This window comes from Polyodon spathula, chromosome 21, assembly GCF_017654505.1.
Source record: "Polyodon spathula isolate WHYD16114869_AA chromosome 21, ASM1765450v1, whole genome shotgun sequence".
NCBI lineage: Eukaryota > Metazoa > Chordata > Actinopteri > Acipenseriformes > Polyodontidae > Polyodon > Polyodon spathula.
In genome coordinates this window covers 9,716,067-9,739,456 of record NC_054554.1, presented here as the reverse complement: position 1 = coordinate 9,739,456, position 23,390 = coordinate 9,716,067, and the positions used below count along the sequence as shown (strand labels likewise).

General features: G+C 34.6%; 1 protein-coding gene across 3 annotated transcripts in view; it reads right to left on the bottom strand.

Annotated features, from left to right (window-relative positions):
- LOC121296627 (NEDD4-like E3 ubiquitin-protein ligase WWP2) overlaps nt 1-23,390 on the bottom strand; it is a 70,017-nt gene that overhangs the window by 7,731 nt on the left and 38,896 nt on the right. For 2 of the 3 annotated variants that reach the window (XM_041222377.1, XM_041222376.1), the window contains exons 9-17: nt 22,610-22,699; nt 19,386-19,560; nt 10,859-10,913; nt 6,269-6,350; nt 5,548-5,676; nt 4,544-4,622; nt 3,657-3,728; nt 3,287-3,375; nt 1,187-1,346 (exon numbers count right to left, since the gene is read on the bottom strand). In XM_041222377.1, coding sequence (XP_041078311.1) covers nt 1,187-1,346; nt 3,287-3,375; nt 3,657-3,728; nt 4,544-4,622; nt 5,548-5,676; nt 6,269-6,350; nt 10,859-10,913; nt 19,386-19,560; nt 22,610-22,699 — 931 coding nt within the window. The remainder of the gene's footprint in view (nt 1-1,186; nt 1,347-3,286; nt 3,376-3,656; nt 3,729-4,543; nt 4,623-5,547; nt 5,677-6,268; nt 6,351-10,858; nt 10,914-19,385; nt 19,561-22,609; nt 22,700-23,390) is intronic. The other variant, XM_041222378.1, reaches the window with a different exon arrangement.

The window sequence follows — 23,390 nt, the reverse complement described above, 5'->3', positions numbered from 1 at the left end:
GACTGCTTGCAAGGGGTAGCAGTGTGACGGCGTGTATGGCAGCATATGTCTTTATATTATGGCATCTGCAAGAGTATGCAGATCGAAAACACACGGCAGCGTTCACTTACAAAGTATCAACAAATATAGCACCTCAGACACAGGCATTCAGTTTAATCCAGATACCAAATGCCTTGCTTTGAATGCGTAACTTCCCAGACTGTGACACACAAACTGTTTGTGTAAAGCAGTTACTCTTCTAGATATGTTAGATGGTTCTGGGTCTGGCGGACAAAATCCAGACTGTTTTTAAAAATGTAATAATACTTTCATGGCTTGGAAAAAGGTGTCCAACAATAATACAGACAGTTCTTAAATGACTAACAGTCTGCTGTTTTATTTAGGATTATGTCTTAACATGGGTGGTGTCCACACTGCACGTTTGAGAAATGAAAACGACTGGAATTAAATATTTAAAAAAAGAAAAATTTAAAAAAAGACTTTAAAAAGGGCATATATGACATTTTTTTTACAAACACAACTAAATATAGTTTATTTTGGAAAATGGGTGGGGCAGTGAGTTAGTGCTTTATCCTTTGTGGAATGGCTTTTGGTTTGGGGCTTGCTTCTTCTCTTTCGCAGAGAAAGAGGGGAATGAAAGTGATTCTGATTTGACAGCTATTGGATTAATTCCATAGGATCTTGCTTAACTACCAGTGTAAAAATATATCACTACATTGTTGCTCTGAATGTCCACATTAAATTAATTTGAAAAACATTAAAAGTGTATGTACTGGCTGATTAAGCCGTTTTTCTATAATATCACAATCATAGACACACACTTTTAATCCATGGTGAACGATGGTTAGAGTAGAAGCTCTAAGAGCTGCTGATTACCTGTCATGCTTTTTTTTCAATCACATTTTGAATATTAATTGATAAATGCTCTTGTGAAAACCTATAAAACTCCTCCAACCAAATGAATGCTTTTAAAAGGTTTTCTTTTTATAGTGTGGGTATGCCATATTTTGCTGTTTGTATGTACTGTAAATACAGGTTTCAAATGAAAAATCGGGCAGTTCTTAGTCTGTATGATTTGAGATCACAAATTAAAGCGGTCCTGTTTATTATGGTTCCCAAAGGTATTAATACCAGTTCATGTAGGAAATGTATGAATAAGTATTGCCTTACACTAATGCCCCCTTACCATGGCTATGAATCTGCCTATGAAGCGGAAGTAGGACAAGTGATCAGGGTTGATGGAGGAGGCAGGATTGATCTGCAGACAGTAGTTATTCTTCCCTGCGTATTCGAACAGGCAATACATGGGGTTCAGTACCTCATGGGACAGCAGGAAGAACCATTCTCTGTGGAAAAGAATGAAACATAGCATGGTTTAAAAGTAAATCTGCATAAATAGCAGGAACATATCAGCAACTCACACAATCCTAATTAAACCAGGAGGTGGGGGGGTGGGGGTGGGGTGGCGCGCTAGCATGTGATTACAAAGGACAACGCATCAAATGATCTTATAAAGTAACTCAAATAACAAATGACATATGTAAAGGAAATGATACTTTCATACATGTAACAGGTATTTAAGTGGTCTTAGGTGTCTTACAATTTATCAAAGCTCTTCCTTCATAAATGACCTTCATTTCTCTGACCTGTCTATAGCAGCTACAGCTGGCAGGCAAAAAGTTCTGGAGCAGGGCTTGGCTTTCTTTCACGACTCAGCTGCCAGTGTGCGATGCAGCACATTACAGTCTCACCACTGCTAGCTACTTCCTCACCACTGAGCAATGCACCACCCCATTCTCTTACCAATACAGGAGAACTGGACTTAACACATTTCTGGTTCAAGTCCTTATTTCGCAATGCAAACTAAGATGGAAGAGTAAAGAAGAACTCACAATCGACCAGCACTTCTATATGGTAGAGTATTGCAACTTTATGGCGATACTGTATGTATTTTCTTATTCTGATTTCAATAGATCAGGACTTGCATACAAAACATATTCAGTTTCCCAGCTTAGCTGAGGTTGGAAAACAATCTTCAAAATAAAGATTGCAATTCAAGCAGAACATGAGGCAATCAAGGCAAATCTGCCAGGCCCACCCAACCATACCACCTCATTTTCTTCTTTGATTATTAAATAGTACTTGCTCAGTAAAAGCCAAACCCAGTACATTTTTAGCCCTCTTTTGCCTACAGTGTCCGATGGGGTAGTGCAGTGGAGATGAGACAAGCTCTCTCACATAATTTAGCCCTTTAGTGCATACTCCTGTGTCTGTAGCTTTGGGATCCTCATGTCAATGTGACACCAGTCTCAGCATTTACATAAACACCTCACCAGAATTCTCACACTCATGTGTAGAACAGCAGTTGACAGTGAAAACGAGCAGATCCCTGGGACGTAGAGAGATCCCCAGCATCCTGTCCGTGGTTCTACCCTGTGGTAGAACAGCATGACGTAACCTACCATAGGGTAAAACCACTGGCAAGACACGGAGTGAGACAAAGACATACATACAAATACAGGGAAGGAGGAACAAGATAGACTCCCATTACCACAGAACCAGGATTGTACCAGCAAGGGAGAAACACAGGATCCCAACACGGAGAAGCTATCCCAGTGCAACATAAGGGGTGAAGAACATTGAAACAAGCAGGGGTATAATGTAGTACACAACAAATCCAACACCCTGACAACAAGTGCAGAGAGAGTGGGGAACTGTTATTGACCACACTTAACATCAACTATTAGGACACCATGTAGTTGATTTTTAATTATGTTAATGTTAAAAAAAAAAAAAAAAAAAAAAAAAAAAAATGATTGCAGGACAACAAAAACACTTTAATTCTATAGGACAGGTGTAACATTTGTGATCACAATGCAGTGTTCTTGACTCATTTAAACACTTTGGTCGTAGGCATTTATTTATTTATTTATTTTTATTTGCATGCTGTAGATAAAAACTTTTTTTAAATTTATTTATTTTTAAATGTGACACTCAGTGGTGGTAGTACCCAAGTGTTTCAATTTAAATTCTGAAGATAAAAACCTGTCCTTTTTAACCAGTTATGGAAATTTAAAATTTGAGTTCACAAGACATTTTTTAAATATTACTTTAAAAAAAAAAAAAAAAACCTGAAACTGCAGAGTACAACATAATTAGCACTAGAAAAACTGCAGAAAAAAATGCTATATATTTCATTCATCCATGTACATCAGAACTATTACAATTCGATGTACCTCATGCAAGCCAGTCGACAAGATGTTCTTGGTATACAGTATGTGCTTACCTTGCAATGCCTCCATAATCTAGCCCCTCTTCTCCACGCATTATTATATACAACCTGCGACGCAAGTCATATGCTTTCATATTCATGATCTAGAAATGATATACACAATACAAATCTTTAAAGAGTACAATTAAACAAAGACTCACTTGGAAATCACTAGGAAATTCACACTGAGACAAACATATGTTAATCTTATGTTAAAAAATAACTCAAATAACTAATCAACAGGGTGGATTATTGGTTTGTGATTGCTGTGTAAAAATTACTGGGCTTTAACCGGAAACCGACATCACTTGGTAGATGTATTTACTTATTTAACACATACCGCTGCCCAGCCCATAGCCAGCATAGGCTGCCCAGGTTACTTTACCTGCTGGAAGGAATCTTCAAATAAAGTCTGTCTGGAGACGCTGATTTTCACATGGCTTGGGAGTGCATTAGACTGGAACAGAAATAAAAAATAACAACTCAGTAAGTCTACAAACACAAACACTTTATTCCAGATGCTATTTTAAGAGCTCTTAATAGATGTTCTAAAGATGTACAGTCCAGGGTACACAAGCATCCAAGAATGTAAAAGATTTAATCAGGAACCCTTTTAATGAAAAAACACACCTCTATCTAGTTCATATAGTATGCTGTGAGGAATTGGAGTCACATTGCAAGAGACTCTGCTCAGCCAAAGGACAGATTGGCTGTTTGAAGTCATGCTGTATGTCTCACAGAGTGGAGTGTAAAGGGGGAAACTGTGAATGCTAAAAAATAAATACAGTACTTCTCTAAGGTTTCACACAAAGATGTTTCTGAATTAATACATTTTTAAAAATAAATTAATGTAATTATAAGCCTTGAAGGCAGAATGACAAACAGTCTTCATCAGATAAACTGGATGAAGTAATTTCGGATATGTATACCAGATGCAAGCTGTCACTTTCTTTGGAAAGCCAAACCGCAAGGTTTGGAGATAAGATTGGCCGCCATGCTTCCTCACCCAGTGATTATCCAAGCTCTGATGTCATACAAAATCCCTCAATGGTATCTATGAGATCTCATAAACCGCAGGCTAGCAATTGTGAGGCTGGGTTTCCATGAGGAAAAACTGCATACAAAAAAACCCACAGATGGATAGATAGAAGATTAAAAAAAAACTAAAAGACTATGAAATAACTTTTTACAGAAGATCTGCAGGTTATACTAGGTTGTTTAGTTACATCCATCCTCTTTTACACTGCTCCTTTCTTAATTAACTGTACTTACTTGACACAGAAACCGGAACTGGTGATACTTCCACCTGAAACTCCGATCGTATGCTCCTGGGGACCCACCCTGTTTTGAACTTAACATGAAAACAAAAATAAAAGAAAACAGTACATTATACTTCTTAATTCTCGTGCCTTATTAATGGTTTTGGCTCAATTGTTTCTACTCAAAACAGGCAAGTCATATGTATTCATGTGAAAGACCTGCCATTCAATCATATGGCAATGCCTCTTACAGTCATTCTCTTTCCATAAACAGTAGGTTTGTTAAAGCAGATGATGCTGTCTATTGACAGCAATGTGTGACACGAGACAATGGTTACAAATTGCAACACTGTGGTGTACTGTATGTTCACTGCAAAAAGAACAGTTCTACTGTATACATAGAGGCATGGTTTGTTTTATTATCGCCTTGGCTGGATTGCTAATTTTTACCAACAGATCACAAATTTATTTTGTTTTTGGATACCAATCCACCAATCCAGTCCACCAATCCTGTTCTGTGGTCGAAATAATCTGGGCTCATGTAGAGGGCCATATTTTCTCAACATGTGCCCAGTCAGCGAAGTATGGGTGGGAAAGGGGTCACTAATAATCTTTGAGCCACTTGGCTACCTGCCTCTTGGCTATCTCCAAACAAAGTATTTACAGTCGTTAACATCACACAAACTTTAAAAATAACTGAATGTGTTTTCCGGAGCTACCAAAAACATTTTATTTGTGGACAGTGTTCCAGCCCCCCAAAATACATAAAACACATATACATACACATATACATACACATATCTGGTAGAATTTGTGCTGTGTCTTGTTTGAGTAAAAAGAGAAAATCTTGCCTGTGTGTATCTATCTATAAAATGTTGCTATAAAGATATTATAGATAAGTCACCAATTAAAAAAAAAAAATGTATAGAACTCCTATTAAGAGCCATAGGAAAATGTATATTTTCCTGCTTAACCATGTAAAAAAAAAAAAAAAAAAAAAAAAAGTCCTATATTTACCCTGAATCAAATCCAGGTCGTGGATCTTTAAAGCTGGTGGTGCGAGTGTTGTGGTCGACAAAATAGCGAACCCCTTCGTTGGTGTATTTCATTTCCCAGCCCGGGGGGAGAGGTGGCTCCTGAATCATCCTGCAAGAACGGAACTGGTATCAAACTGTGTCCTTGTGCAGGCCAGCAAAAGTGTCACAATCATCTGTGCAGGATGAGCTCGAGACAATGCCAAGGGCAGAGGCAAGACTCCCATTGCATAGCAGTTTCAGCCATTCCAGGTTTAATTATGAGCCTGGTGAAATGAAGCTCTCGGTTTTGCGATAGACTCAAAGTACATTTCAGTTGGGGAGGGGGTCATATTTACATCTCAACCAAGACTGTATATCTTTACTCTCAGAAACACTGTTTTAGGAGGATTTCTGATTAATGCTGTTTTTTTTGTTTTTTGTTTTTTACAGTATTTTCATAGGGATGAATGGACAGATGGATGGTTTGTAAACAATAAGCTCCACCTTTAAAGGGCTTGGATTTCTGTATGTATTGTACTGCTCAATACATACATTCGGACACTGGAATTACAACACAATTATTCAGCATCAAATAGTTCATATCCACCAAATAATAGCAATGTATATGTATATGAATATGTTTACCATATGCATGTGCTGTATTTACTTGTGGTTAGCTCAACCCCACAAAAAGGACGTGTTTGTAATTGTGCAGTTCTTACCCTTGGGTTCTGGGATCCTCCCACTGTGTGGTGCGTGTATTGTGGTTAACAAAGTACACCCGTCCATTATCTTGACGTTTTTCTGGAAAAAAAATAAAAGCAAATGGTTTGTTTGCATATGTTGTGAATACACTGCAGTACTATACTACATTAGGCTATAATTACAAACAGACTCTTTTTAAAAGGTTAAAGATGCATTGTTGATTATACCAAACAGTACAATACAATACGCATGATATTCCTCGAATTTCTACATTATTTTTATATTAAAATAGCAAAACCGAGCATGAAAAATTGAAATACCATTAAAGCCATAAAACACATGATACCAGTCACAATTTTCCTCAATAAATCAAGTTAAATGGAAACAGCAGCATGCAATAACTAAGAAAGTCCTTAGCTTGTGTTAAAAAAAATTAAAAATTCATAACTAATGAAGACTGAAGTGCTGCTACTTTTGGTCCAGACTAATAAATCAATTCAGAAGTAGGGAATAACTACACTTACTATCCCCCAATTATTACAGATAATGGAATTTCATAAAGCAGAGCCAAAATGTACAAGTCCTCTATCGTAGAGATGAAATTATTACTGGATGACAGAACACAACAAAGGATGTTTAGAAACCATCTCTACACAAGCATATTATTATAATATCAAGAAAGGCTACAGAAATGCTAAAATAAATAACCAATGTTATACTGTTTTTTGCACGTAACTGTATTTTGGCAAAAGAACGCCAGCGGAAGTCCACTGACGTAAGCAAATCTTGACCAACTACTCAGAATAAAGATATCCCATAGTTAGGTTCAGCACCAATGAAAGATGCAAAGGTATACCACATTAATTAGCAGCAGCTCTAATACTATTGTGCTTTTTATTAAAGCCAGAAGGCTGTGCCTTCTTCTATGCAGTTCTCAACTCTGTGGCGTCAAAGGCTATCTATAGGAAATTAAAGAGCACACAAAAGGCAAGACTGGCAAGTTACCTAGTGGTAAGGAATGACAACAGCAAGTTTTATAACAACTGGATAAGCGGTTCTCTAGATATAAAACTGTAATGGGTGCCTCCACTAGATCACCATCACAGGGGATAACAAGTTAGTTTCAAGGAAAACACTAGAAATTATTCTGTTTATCTATCTATCTATCTAGTGCCACCACTTTAGGAAGAATTTATTTACTTTTTAGATGACCAATGGATAAATAATCTAGAAACTATCAAAATCTTAGAATAAATGCTTTCCTCCAGTGGTACTGGGTACATTTTTGTTTTTTAATTCCTTATTAAAACCTTAATCATAAAAGATATTCTGGTACTTAAATAGGTCAATGGTCTTTACACACCACATATAAACACTCAAATCATATTATGGACTTTAGTTTACCGGTATTTTTTAAAAAAAAAAAATATATATATATATATATATATATATATATATATATATATATATATATATATATATATATATATATAATAAATAAAATAAAAAAGATTTAATAAAAAATTCAAACAATCTCAATCTCAACAAAAAACACTAGCAAAGCATTTTATATTAATAAAATAAAACTGATCTGTTTTACATCTGATAGTATTTAATTGTATTATTTAAAGAGTAAGTAGCAGGTTTCCAAAAAAAAAAAAACGTTACACGTTCCCACGTGTTGCTGCAACTGTTTTACTGTTTAACGTACCTGCAATATTTCTTTTCATTGTACAAATCCTGAAAACTTTTTAGACTTATAAATTTACGTATGTTTTTTTTTTTTTTTTTTTTAATTGCTCTTCCTGAAGTGATTGAGATCTCACTTTAAAAATCGGTTAACAATGAAAAGAAATTACAGGTAAGCTACTTAAACAGTAAAGCAATTGTTACATCATTCATTTAATACACAGACACAGTTCATTAAAAAAAAAAAAAAAAAAAAACAGCTGTTGAGAAATTTTAGCCAACATATTACACAGACTTCAAAACATTAAAAAAACAAAGAAAAAGTTCGGTCCAGAGGCAAAATCATCAATTTAATCCGAGTGCATTGAGGTATACAAAACTACGACTTTTCTTTTTCTTTTGAAGTTTTGGTAATGTGGCCAAACCTGAACTCACAAGTCACCAAAGGGACTTACAGGCTGCATATTGCTGAAACATACTGGGCAGGTAATCATAAAAAAAGGTTTAGCTTTATCTCTTATCCTGCAAGTAGGGGTTGGCTGCCAGCACATCTTTTGAAACATATTATTTCAATAAACTAATATACAGCAGAATGCCTTGATCACCACCACCAAAAGAAAGGGGTTTATAAATCTGTCTTAATAAATAGAGGGTGACTGTTTTCGAATTGAATAGGAATGACTGTCTTCATGGTGAGCTTGACTTTATATCGAGCGTTTCAAAAAGAGGGAACTTTATAGGAGTAGCTTCATTTCAGCATCATGGTTGATACAATATTAAGAAATCTGATTCATCAAGACCACGATGTTACCTTGTATAAAACACAAATGTTTCTATCACACCGCACGATAAAATTAGTTCTTATTCTACTGAAAGAGAGAGAGAAAGGAAACAAACGGTTTCAAACTTTACTAGCTGCTGTTCTGAGTTGTTAAAACAAATAAAGCAACAGTAAAGCCATTAACTTTACTGCTACTTTATTTCTTTTGTTATAATTCCTAGTTAGGAAATCTCAAAAAGAGAAAAACACTGCTACAAATAACTTTCTTTCCTTTTAGGCAAGAGGACCTTTACCAGCCTCAGGATAGCTCACAATTTATTGAAACAGCTTATTGTCCAATTGCAACAGCTGTTAAAAACTTAAATGGTTTAGAATTGCCTTTAGTGAAAAAAAGCTTATATTATATGGTTATCAAACCCTTGTTTGCCAACTTCAGCAAATGCTTCTTTTATATATATATATATTTTTTTAAATGCTTTGCCACAGATGCTTTGTCAAACATACTGTACTCATTAGACATATGCACACTGCAAACAGTAGCTCTCAAATTGCATGCTGAAAGTCGCCTGGCCCACTGAAAGGGTTTATTATGAAGTCATCCCTTTACCAAACACAAAAATAGTAAAAGAATTATCCCATTACATACCAGAGCTTTGCTTTGTAATACCACAATTTTATTGAAAATATATCAACTCCAGAAGGGGGAAAGAGACTTGCACTTCAATACAGTTCAACAGTTTCAGAAAATCTGCAGTAAGATTATAATATGTTTGCTCTAAACGGATGTCATGTCATATGCTGAAGAAAAAAAAGTGCAAAGGAGAAACCACACAAAGGTCCAGCAAAGTGGTATTACTTCATCTGATTTAATTTCAACAACTGGCTGATGCAATGTATTGACTGGTCCTTTTTACTCTTATTCATGCACTGGGGAAAAAGTGCATGCATGACAAAATGAAAGTAATTTCTTCCAAGTATCATCTATTTTGTGGTCAGGTGAGTAGATTATATTCTGCTTTAAGTATGAGTTCCACAGTTTCATGAACAGGTCTCTATTTTTTTTTTTTAAATCAGAGTAAAACCCACAAACATGGATGAGATTTGTCAGATTTATTTTTATTTTGGAACTTACAGGTATTGCCAATTGTGCCAAATTGAGCCAAATGGCGTAGTGGATTTAGATGTCGACTGAAGTTCATTAAGGACCATAGGTTACCTATTTGGTCTCCAATTGCATGAATTTAATTGGATAAAATATCCAATTCAACATACATGAATAAAAAGCAGACATTTAAAATATGTTTCAAATTCAGTACAAGCATAGCGTCAATGACTCAACCACTACTTACTGTCAACATGGAGTATAAAGCTTTTTTAGTCCTTGCAATGCGCGAAGTAGAAATTAGTTTTTTTTTATTTTACAAAATAAAAACCTAACTATTAAAAAATGGTAGTGGTTCATAGAATTTTAGTAGCCATACCAAGTTCATATTCATCCTGTAAAAAAACTTTACTTTAAAACTATTAATCCAGTTTCTTTTTTTGGACTACACAATTTTAAAAGCAACAGGATATAAGATACAGTAAGTATGTTTTAAATTATAAAACAGTTTGTGTAGCTTCTCAGCAGACACAGATACAGCAATCTTAAATTAAGTTTAAATCACTGTATGTTAGCCTGGAACTCTAAGAAAATGTGCAAGGAAAATTCCATTGCATTATTATAAAGTAGGGTTAAAATTACAGAATTGTTAATTCTGTAGATAGTATAATAAATGATCCAAAAATAGAACTATATATTACAGAGAGATTGCTAATTAAACATGAGACACTGCCAATTTAAGTAAATAGACACTTGCAGTAAAAGCCTGCAAGTTGTGAAAGAAGCAGTGTGAAAAGAAAAGAAATTGATGTAGCTCCTCAAATGTAAACTAATAATCTTAGGCAGCATTGTAATATAAAATATATAAAACACATTGGAGATGTTCTATATATACTTACTTATGGCCAATAACTCATAATAATGTCATAGTAAGTCAACAAACAAACATATATAACTTATAAATATATTATGCTTCCAAATCAGGTCATCAATGTACAAAAAGCAGCTGGCTGGCAGAGGCAAATTCTTACTTACCCCAGCCTGGAGGTTGGGGGCCAAGTGGATCATTGTCGGTGGTGACACCAGAGGACTAGGAGAAAGAAAACAAAATATCCAGAGTTATACACTTTCTCTCTAAGTCTTCTTCCATTCCTCCTTCTCACTATCTGTAAAAATCAACGGCACCCAATAAATTCTTGCTATTGTTTGATCTCATGGCGCGATGCATTTCTGAAAATTCTGACAGCACAATGATAAAAAGGCATGCTTACTGAAAAGAAAAGGTAATGCAATGGATTACAAAAAAAAAAAAAAAAAAAGATCCCAGACTATACCTATGCGTCTGCACTCCAACTGTTGGCTCGAGTGAATGCTATTACACTAAAGCAGCGTCTCAAACTCTCTCCAAAATCTACACATTACATTTTTAAAAAAAGCACACACACACACACACACATACACAGCCCTTTCCAATGAAATCATTCCCTCAAGCACAAGGCACGCCCAAGCTTCCTGACTGCAAACTAACAACCCCCCCTCCCCTTATAAAGAAAAAACTCTACTTTCTGAATGTGCTGTTAAACTAAGCAGTAGCGCGCTATGTACATTCAAACTTTCAAACTAAGGGAACATTCATGCCGGGTCCCAGACAGACAGCTACCACCCACCCCCCAACAGTGGGCCCCCCCTCCCTGGCCCCCCTCCTCTATGAATGTTTTTATTCATCCTGACAAAAGCACCTTTATTCAGAGAGCTGTGGAAGTGAGCGTCATTGTACATGCGGTTCTGCTTTTACCCTGCCTGAACTGAGTAAAGTCTAAAATAATATATATTTTTTTTTTTTGTAAGTTTTGGAAGGGGGGGGACCATGTCCAACTTCATGACTAATTCGTAAATGCTTACACAGCCAGACCTGTGGAGGCTGCTTAAAAAACAGAAAGGGAATATTTAGTCCAGTAACTTAATTCCGAAACCATTTCTTTACTTTATCTCACAGGGCAATAAGAAAAGATGTACAGTCGAAGCTTTGAAAGGCTTTGATTAATTGCAGTGAAACCTCCTAAAATCGCTCTCTGTCTAAAAATTGAAAACAACAGCTAAATCAAAAGCACAGTACCTGAAATCGCCTGGCTGACCATGTCAGCTTTGACTTGTACATATACAGTGGTCTAAAGCTTATTTTCTTCAATATACAACAGCACATTAATTCTAATTGAATTATTAGATTACATGAAAATCTGTTTTGTCATACTGTCTTTTAAGTTCAACATCACCAACGGTCAAGGGCGTTTTGGTATACTCATAAATAAAACACATAAAATATAAAGGGAAAGAGACCTAAAAAGTAATGCAACTCATTCCAGATTCTGTAATGTGCCCGTCATGTGAAAATAAATATATTCAATGTATTCTGTGACTAAAAAAGGTAAAACCAAGACATTTGTATGACATCATCCACTGCTCCTCTAGCCACATTTGTTTTTTTTACCAATCCAGAGCGAAAGCGACTGAAGGGCGTGAACAGCAGTGGAGCAAAGGGACAGCCAAACATGCTGATTAAAGACTCCACAAATTGCATCACAATGAAGGGTAGAAGCCACAATAAGAATTCTGCCGGCGGACGGAGTAGTTGACCAACCCAACATAAATATTGACATATGTTTTTAAGAAGAAACAATCCATCCAAGAACAACACAGTATGATGTCACTGAAATGTTGGGTGCAAGCAATTTTCAATGATAAATTGGGTCATCTATGTACTAGTGCTTAACATCTATAGAGCTGAGGCTTATTTAACCAATTTTATTATTTACCCAATTTTATTTACAGTTTTAGGTGCCAGTGCACCCTACAGATTAATCAACAGCTGTCAACAATTTGTTGAGAGTTTCAAAGTATTTGTTAAATAAATAGAAAGTATCAGTGGCATATCCTTCCTTAATACCTTTCAAGAGGTTTTCATTATTATACATACAAACCCTCGACCAGGGACACAGTGGAGCCGGACATTCTGTATGTCAAACATGAGTTTTGCATAAATCGCATATCTACAGAACTGCTTATCCAGAGACAACACTTGCTAAGGACCTTCTTCAGCAGAAGTTACATACAATATAATTTTCTTGGGGTACTTGGAGGTTCATTCTCAGTCTGTCTGAATGTCACATACAGTACATAGAAAACTTTTTGTACAGCAGTGATGAAACAGGCTTAGGATCTCCTTTAGCACAAAATATTGTGCTGGGGATGTATGGAGGCTCTGTCTAGGACACTGATGCCACAAAAGATCTATATTTACTATCAGTAATATACTGGCAATATTCTCTATCTATCTTGCACTCACAGATAAACAACTTATGAGTATATATATATATATATATATATATATATATATATATATATATATATATATATATATATATATATATATATATATCATATATATTCACACACACACACACACACAGAGTAGGCTAATTAGATGCTTTAAAACACTAAGAAAACCTTGAGAGTTAAATAAAAAGTTTTCCCATAGGATGCAGAATTCAGCTGTGCCCTTTTTAAACTGCTCTAAGGAATTTAGAAGTAAAGTGAGACATTTCTTTTGCTACAAGTGGTGTAAGAAGCTCATTTCTCACGCAGTGTTATTCTGCACTACATACTACATTAGAAAAAAAGACTCCTGATCTAAAGCTAAAAGGCTGAGTTTAAAGGAAAACAAAGAAAAAAAAGGTAAATGCTGACTTTACTGTACAAAGGGTGATGAGGGTGCAGACTAATCTTTTTTTTTTTAAAACTCAGGTCACAGATAAGTATGCTTTCCATCCCCAGAAATTGATAGTCATACAACATATATATTTCTTTTTTACATTTCTTTTTTTTTAATTATTATTTATTTTGTTATCACTTTCTGGGCTCCTCATACCCATATCGTCATAAATATTTATACAGATTCAAAGCTGAGCAAGTGAGTTGTTACCTGGGGAGTTGTAACAGCAACCCACTTAGCAAGACAGGATACAAATTCCATTTGTATTAAACATTTGCATCTACATGGAACTACCCCATTTCTTGTACACATGGCTGATGCTGTTAATCAAATAGGAATCATACTTTAGTATTAATTATCAACTAGCTATCTGAACCAGCGGGAACCTGAACCAGTTCAGATTAGTGATCTGTTCAGAATACCGGTTGTAATTTGTACCATACAAAAATACTTTGCCTGGTCTTTGATTTATGTTTTTAATGCTTACATTTAAAACTTTTTTTCCCCATTTGAATAAGAAATACAGAAACAGTCATACAAACTTCTTATGCTCATGGTGACAATATTGTAGTATAATATTAAATGTTTTTGTGTAAATTATTATACAGCATGTTAAGCATACAAATGATCATCAAATTGCAATTTATTTCAAAGTGTGAAGGGGGTCATATTGCCTGCCCTCCAAATTCAGTAACGTTATGTTTTAATTACTTTGCAAACACAAATGCATGTTCACATTCAAATGTGTTTCCTAACTCGAGTTGTATTTTCCATCATAAAAACTGAAATAACCATCATAAATACAGAAAAAAAAAACTTGATAACTCAACATCCATTGCCATTTTCTTCAGCATCCAAGATGCCATTTTCTTCCCAAACACCAATACATAAAATATAAATGACTGTAGCAGAACAAAATAACTTCTATCCTTTTTAATGCCTATAAACCAGCACCGGCAACATTTTGATGTGGAACATAAAAATAAACGGAAAAGTAATTAAAACTTTATAAGAGCACAGTAAAAGTCAAGCTTGGTGTCCCATAATATCGAGAAGTCTGTGGCGTACACTGATGACATTAAATGCAATGTTATTATTAGGTTAGAATACATCTGAAGATGGAAATTACATTCTAAGCAGCACTGGAAACATTAAACCAAGACAATATTTTTGGCACCTAATGTACTACAATGTATCCCCAAACATCTTGCTGTGACATTTTTCCTGAAGAGCTGCTATTGTCCTGTACAAACTAAGGTGGGATCACTATTGGAATACAGTAAGTTAACACTTTACTGTTGCGGTTTGATCTGAAGAAATTCAAAAGCCTTGAGTTTTGGTTTATCAATATAAACATTTGTGACATCCAACAACATTGGGAGGTATCATACAAATATATTACAAAATGACAACTTTGTTATTTATTTACTTATTCAAAATATTTGGTATAAAATACTGTTCTACTTTCGTGATCGCATGAAGTTCCTGTGATAAATGGAGCATTCACAAACAGAAATTCAACCTAAATGCACAATGACCTGTCATTACTTTAGATGATCAGACAGATACCCCAAACAATAAAACCATTACTATGCTTTAAAGGTCAAAAAAGCCAACAACAAATAGGTCTTTGGGTTGTTTCACACAAAATCCATGAAAACAGAATCTCTTTGTTATTTATAGATAGAAAGGTGGCCAGCTCTGTTTTTACCACTGTTCCAATGTAGGTGTCAAACAAGTATTTCTTTGATATTTGGGTTTCATGTATGGAAACAGTCTCCCCCTCCCGTATCATATGGGGTATTGAAATAACAATTACTATATATAGAGACATGTTTACTCGACCACTACCACCTACAGTACTACAAAGTAAATAAAAACAACCTGTGTTATTTTTAGGGGTTAAAATTGTAAATCGTTTAAACCAGTTATTACCAAAATACAAACATTTTATTTATAAAAATATAAGACAGTTTACAAACGATAGGAGGCCATTCGGCCCATCTTGCTTGTTTGGTTGTTAGTAGCTTACTGATCCCTGAGTCTCATCAAGCAGTTTCTTGAAGGATCCCAGGGTGTCAGCTTCAACAACATTACTGGGGAGTTGGTTCCAGATTCCCACGATTCTCTCTGTAAAAAAGTGCCTCCCATTTTCTGTTCTGAATTCCCTTTTATCTAATTTCCAATTGTGACCCCTGCTCCTTGCTTCTTTTTTCACGTAGAAAAAGTTACTTGGACCGACATTGTCAATACCTTTTAGAATTTTGAATGCTTGAATCAGATCGCCACGTAGTCTTCTTTTTTCAAGGCTGAATAGATTCAGCTCTTTTAGCCTGTCACATATGACATGCCTTTTAAACCCGGAATAATTCTGGTTGCTCTTCCTTGCACTCTTTCTAGAACAGTAATATCCTTTTTGTAGCAAGGTGACCAGAACTGAACACAATATTTCAGATAAGGTCTTACTAATGCATTGTAAAGTTTGAACATTACCTCCCTTGATTTAAATTCAACCCTTTTCACCATAAATCCGAGCATCTTGTTGGCCATTTTCATAGCTTCCCCACATTGTCTAGATGAAGACATTTCTGAATCAACATAAACTAGGTCTTTTTCATAGATTCCATCTTCAATTTCAGTATCCCCCATATGGTATTTGGTATGCACATTTTCTACTGCCTGCATACAGTACCTTACACTTTTTTCTATTAAATGTCATGTGTCTGCCCAGTTCTGATTACTGTCTAGATCATTTTAGATAACCTTTGCTGCTGCATTAGGTGTTTGCCACACCTCCTATTTTTGTGTCGTCTGCAAATTTAACAAGTTTGCTTACTATACCAGAATCTAACTCATTAACGTAGATTAGGAATAGCAGAGGACCCAATACTGACCCCTGTGGTTCTCCACTGGTTACCTCGCTCCATTTTGAGGTTTCTCCTCTAATCAGTACTTTCTGTTTTCTACATGTTAACCACTCCCTAATTCATGTGCACACATTTCCTTGAATCTCTACCTTGTTCATTTTGAGAATTAATATTTTAATCTAAATACACCATGTCATATGCTTTGCAATTAGCCATTGTCGATGTTGCATCCTCAAAAAAATCAAGCAGCTTAGTTAGACACGATCTCCCTTTCATAAAACCATGCTGACTGTCTCCCAGGATATTGTTACTATATAGGTAATTTTCCATTTTAGACCTTAATATAGTTTCCATAAGGTTACATATAATAGAAGTCAGGCTTATTGGTCTGTAGTTACCTGGTTTGGTTTTGTTTCCCTTTTTGTGGATCGGTATTACGTTTGCAATTCTCCAGTCTGTCGGTACAACCCCTGTGTCAAGAGACTGTAGCATGATCTTGGTTAGTGGTTTGTAAATAAATTCTTTCACTGAGTTGTTGTTGAATTTCTTTTTTTGTCCTAAAACATATCACTTAATTTGTTTACTAAATTTAGTTGGGGTTAGATCACATCAGACTATATCATTTGTATGGTTTATTAGTTATTTAGAATGGAAAAATACCTTTAGTTACTTTACAAAATTTGACTGCCTGCACACTGTCAGAGATTTTTATATTTTGCATTTACTAGCTATCTTTATCTTTCTGTTCTGAAATATTTTCTAATATGTTTGTTATCAATCCTATTATTAGTATAATAATTAAAAATATATATTCTCTTTATTTATAAAGTATCTGTTTTGTTTTAAAAAGTGTAAAATTTGAATTGTGTTAAAAGCTTAGTAACTCTTTCCATATGACTGACCTTTCTCTTGTGGGAACTATCCTAATTAAATACTCAAAAACTGATAAAATGTAGGAAAAATAAATTAATTATTGGTGCAGACTTCAAGAAAACTACTCTGCCATGAATCAGCCCACCAATAAATACTGAATTACAAATTCTCAGTCAGTCACAAAAATAATGATTTTAACACCAGGAAATAATTATGGCATCATTCTTTACAGTATTCTGCAAATAAAAAACTAAGATTCATCAGGGCAACTATGCTGTATTCAATCTCCAATGGGTGTCTAATTGAGTTATACCTTGCCTTCCAGTGACTGCAGCTGTGCTGAAGTATACGTGCAAGTTTGTTCTGTTCAACTATCTAAAGTTTTGTTCTGTGCTCAAATTTACGCTATAAAAGTGTGTAATACACATTTATATGCTGTGTTTTCAATTTTTAAATTTGTGTAGGATCTTTATCTTTACAAGGTATATCTCTGCTGTGACCAAATGTTATTTCAATGAGAATGTTGGTAACCACGGTTTTGTTGCGTGTTGAATATGATAAAGGTGCTTCGCTAAATGAGACGTTTCTCAATGGCATAATTTTTTTTTTTTTTTTTTTTTAAAGCATAAAGGTCGATTTCACCCATTCTCTGCTTGAATTGAAAAATAAAGATTAAAAAAACCTGGTAAATTCTTTCTAAAATAAACATAGATATTAATCATTGATTTGGCAAAAAAAATAAAATCGAATAGTAGCAAGCCTACACATAATCCAACCTTCGGGATCAAAATAAAACTGTCCGGTAATGTGTTGTGCATAAAAAATTAAACTATCCCAAAATATAACCCCACCCCACCCCCCCAGTCAGAATGCTTATGGTGGGTATGTTGAAGCAATAAGATTGGAATCTCGGGAGTGTATTTCAGCATTGATTCATACAGGAAATACACTGGTCTCCTGATAAGAAACTAATTGTACTTATTCTGCTAACTTCCATACAAGCACAAAACAAAGCTGTACATTCGACGCATCGACAATGTAGTCACTTCTGAGAAACCTCTTCGTCGGAAAATACTAATTACACCCCTTGCATAATAATAATATATATTTCATAGTCTATATATATATATATATATATATATATATATATATATATTACTATATAGATATATATATATAGATATATTGGAACCTCATAATCCGGTCTAGTTTATATGATGTAAATGTTCTTACTGGACAATTTCTTGACAAATTAGTGGTAATATCCAATTACAAGTGATTTTGATTTCTCCCATGCATATTCTTCTGCTTTCTCCCTGGCTTCTGAGGTGTTGGGGGGGGGGGGGGGGGGGGGATACCAAACCATCAAGTCAGACCTTTATAATATTGGGGATTGGATTAATTTACTACATATGTGTGTATGTTTTCACTGTATGGAGGGGCGGCAGAAAAACAACATTAGTTTTGTTTTTATTGAAGCTAGCTATCCACAGTTGAGAAATCAGTAAAAATGAAAGAGACGATAAATTATCCTCCGCATTCGGTCTTTGGTAGACAGGCAACTTTTTTTGGTGGTTGCTGTTGTGATGAGGGATAGGGCTTGCAGTAATTTCATAACTACTCCACACCCCGTCATGAGTATTTTCCTACCCACAGCAGTAATATATAATAATAATATAATATCTTTATTTTATATAGCGACATTCATCACAAAGCACTTTAGAGAGGTAGGCTGTGAACTGTGCATTATATGCCTAGTCACCTACAACAGGACATTGATTTAACATTTGTTAAGTGACTTGCTCAGGGTCACACAGTGAGCCAGTCAGTGGAAGAGGTGGGATTTAAACTGGTGACCTTCTGGTTACAAACCCTGGACTTTAACCACTAGACCACAATGCCTCCTATGAGTACAGTTTTTTCAATTTGCCTTTTCTTTAGTTTTTAGTTGGATAGTGAAAATAATGGCTAAAAAAGCAGTCCGCTCCCCCATGCCCCACAAACAAAAAAAAAAATCTGCCTTGGAGGCTAAAGCTCTGCTCTGTCTTGTTACCTGGTAGAGGAATCTTTGGCTGAACTGCTGCATGGCTCCTTGCAGCTGGTTTCGCTGGGACTGCCACTGTTCGTAGTTGCGTACTGTTTCGGCCGTGGGTCTCTGCCATGTGGTAGTCCTGGTGTTGTGGTCCACATAGTAATACCTGCCACGCTGATCCACCCGCTTCTCCCACCTTTAAAAAAAGGATTTTAACGATGCAAGGAGCATCTGTTGTGCTGCAAAAAAATACATATATAATATATATAATATATATATATATATATATATATATATATATATATATATATATATATATATATATATATAACCAATAATCATGTCAACCATATGTACGTGAATTGATCATGTCAAATATTGCAAAAAAAATTTTGGGGTCATATAGAATAAAATAGAAAAAAAAGTAACTTGTCTCAAAGTTGTAATTATATTTTGAGAATTTTAAATATTATTTTTGACTGGAGGGTTTACTGTTTTGTGAGTGTGAGTGTGAGTGTGTGTGTGTGTGTGTGTGTGTGTGTGTGTGTGTGTGTGTGTGTGTGTGTGCGTCTTTCTAATATTTGCCCACTGGTCAAAACTTCTAGTAATACATGGCTACCAAAATGATTTGCTTGAGCCAGAACATTTTTTAAGTAGTCCAGCTGATTTCCTGACTCAGGAAGTCTGTCTTTAACAGCAAACAAACAAACGGAACGCACTGAATGTTAAAAAGGCCAATTACCTTTTTAGTGTACAATATCTAATAAATGATGTATAGTATTGCCTTAACAGCATCATATTAACATTGCATTGATATATTAAAAGATAATGCTCACAAAATGGTTGCAAACTTAATACAATTACACTTTTGCTTCATGGCACAATGCATTTTTACTCCTGTAGGTCTATAAAGATCCAGAAATCTACTTGTTAAAATCTGGGAGTAATTCATACATATAAAATAGTTTCCAACTAATAAACAAATGAACACTAGCTCTTAAAACCTAATATTCTGGGTCTAGGCACTTCCAAGCGTATAGGCCTAGACTAAACCACATCAGCTTGAACTTGATGCAAAGCTCTAATAGAAATGCATTTAAGGATATTGAACGTTACTAACACACATCTTTTCTGTGAACTTGCTAAGTAATAAATGCTAAGCCATAGCTTACTAATGTTAAATGAAATAAACAATTATATTCTCTGTACACAAAATGTTTATTACATGCTATGTGTACTTTATTTTTCATGCAATTTTTTTTTTTTTTTTTTTTTATAAAGGAACACAGAAGCAGACCATGACCAACTGGAAAATGTGAATATTTACTTTAGCAAGAGAAGGGTGTTACTTTTCTAACTTTTTTTTTTTTTTTATGTATAATTTTACACAATAACAAGGTTTTATAAAATAGGATAAAAAATAATAAAAAATAATAATTGTTTTGGCTACTAAATAAAGTGCCTTTCCATTTCATCAATATAGCACACCCTTCAGTAGTTTAGGACAGTAGAAGCATTTTAAAAGACAATATCAAAAGTGCACAGACTCCAGAGTTTAGAGCTCATGGAACTAAACACATTCTCTTGGCCTCAATAATAAACATTTTAAAAAAGACCTTTAATTTGTTATATTTCCTAAAGGTCCAGAGTAATGAGAAAAGGGCAATTCAGATGATACAAGCTTTTTGAAAGAGCTTTTCTACCGTTCTGTTTTTAAAATAAAATTTCTTGAAGATTAGTCATTTCCTGTTTTTGTGAATCCTTATTAAAATGTACCTGAGGGTGACATATGAAGATTTAAATTGCATTAATGTAGAACATTTTCCGCAAGAGCTTTTTAACATACTTCACGGTCCCTTCTGTATTTGTATTTATTCTGTCACCTATTATATACATTACAACTACACATTATGTGTTTGTCTTAACAAAAAGAAGGCATGTGTAAACACTTAGTAAAAGAAATGTCAATGCACAATTGGGGACCATAAACAAATGTTTTTTTTTAACTCCCCATAACTCTCTTTTCATAGTCATATTGGACACAGTGCCCGCTTACAAAACAGACTAGATTGAAGAAGTTTGTCTACATGCTTAGCAAGCCATGTTATAGGTAGACACAAATCTGTGCGCCTATCCAGGAGTCGTTCACTGTGCCAAAAAAACATTGTCTATAAAAGGCCATGGGTTGTAGATCAGGTATTTTAAATGCAGTTCAAGCACTGAAAAAGCATGTAGGGAATTTTTGTACATGTTTTTTTTTGTTTTTTTTTTTAAACTGCTCATATTTTCTATTGGGTTACCCCAAACACAGCCCTCACATAGTTTTTTTTCCTGAAATCTCATTTCTAAAGTTTTTTTGACTACTTGTTTGAATACAATACATACATTCTAAACATTAACCTTTATGTTTTAAATCTTCCCTCTCTTACACCTTCATTTTGTTCTTGAACTGGAATTCAGGACCTATTTATAATAGGTAAACCAGATAAGAATCATTTTAAAACAAGCAGAAAAAATAAGAACTGTTCTAGCTGTTCTGTTTTTTTTTTATTTTTTATTTTATTTATTTTTTTTAGCGAGAGTTAAAACCAAACCTAAGCAAAATGTTTACAATCATGTGCAAATCTTAAATTTCTCAGTGACTAAACAGTGGTGCATCTAAATATCACTGTCATACAAATCATAAATCTTTTAATACACTGAAGGGACTCACATGCACTGTTAGATGTATATAAGCGGATGCAGTATGCATATGAGCTGCTGTTCAGATAACATTGATCAATTCTCAAATTTGTTAAAACTTATTTTCTGTGTGTTTATTAAACAATGCTGTGTGTTTCTTCTGGGTCTGACGTCACCGCTCAGGCCAACTTGCCACAGAAGCTTACGGTAGATGATACTTTCAGTTTTAAATAGTTTTCTATGATAAACCTTCAGTGGTTAAGAGAAGGAACTGTTAATGTATTAACCTAATTCAAGGAAGAAATCACTGCTGCTAATAATTGATCAGTGTTTAATTTTAAACAGAAAGAAGTGATTTTTAGGGATAATACAGGTTTTGTGTTCTGTGTCTAAAAAAGAACTTATGTTCTACTGAACGTGTTTCTTGTGATGAAGATTGTTTTTTTTTAAGTTTTTACTCTGTTGACATTTAAGTAAAGGTGCAGACTTTTAATTGTGATCTGATCAGATTCTATTGCTGCTCTTCAATGGAATGGTGAGGCTTGTTTTAACCCTTTACTTACCCAGGTGGCAGAGGTCTTTCCCAGGTGGTGGTCTTTGTGTTGTGATCAACATAGTATACTCTTCCATTGGGAAGAACCCTCTGTTCCCATCTAAAAGTACAGAAAAAAATAAAATGTATACATTAAAAAAAACTTAATTTATGGACATACAATTTCTAGTTTATCTTATATATATGTATATATATATATCTATAAGATATATATATATATATTATATATACTATTATACTAGTGAGTTTCTATAGTGATCTGAGCCACCTCTAGTGTTTTATTAAACCCAAAGCCTGCAAACCTACCAAACAAGTTCATAGTTTTGGGTTTTTTTTTTCATTTTGGAGCAAGATTAAAAAATCACTAAGAATGACTTAAACAGTTTCAATATTTGGCCAGAACAGTCTATGCAAGAATACGTTTGTTTTGAAGTTCTAACTTGGCAACACTTAATATCACCATGTATTACAACAATGTGGTGAAAAGCACTCCCTCAGGTTTAAATCTGTTACCAATTAAGAGCTATATGCTCCACAAATTATCACATTACCTTTTCCCCCCCAGACGGCTTGCTGTTAAAAAATAAATAAATAAATAAATAAAATGTGTAGGAAACTAAATTAATTACAAACCATCTAGATTTTGACATTTTGCTTTTGTACTGATTAATCACTAAATGTGTAAGAGTGCATTCATATTTGTAGTAAGCGTAGCTGTCATGAATATGTTAAGCACATCCGATCAAATCTTAGATCAGTCAAAACTCACTTTGGACCCCCTAAAATGCAAC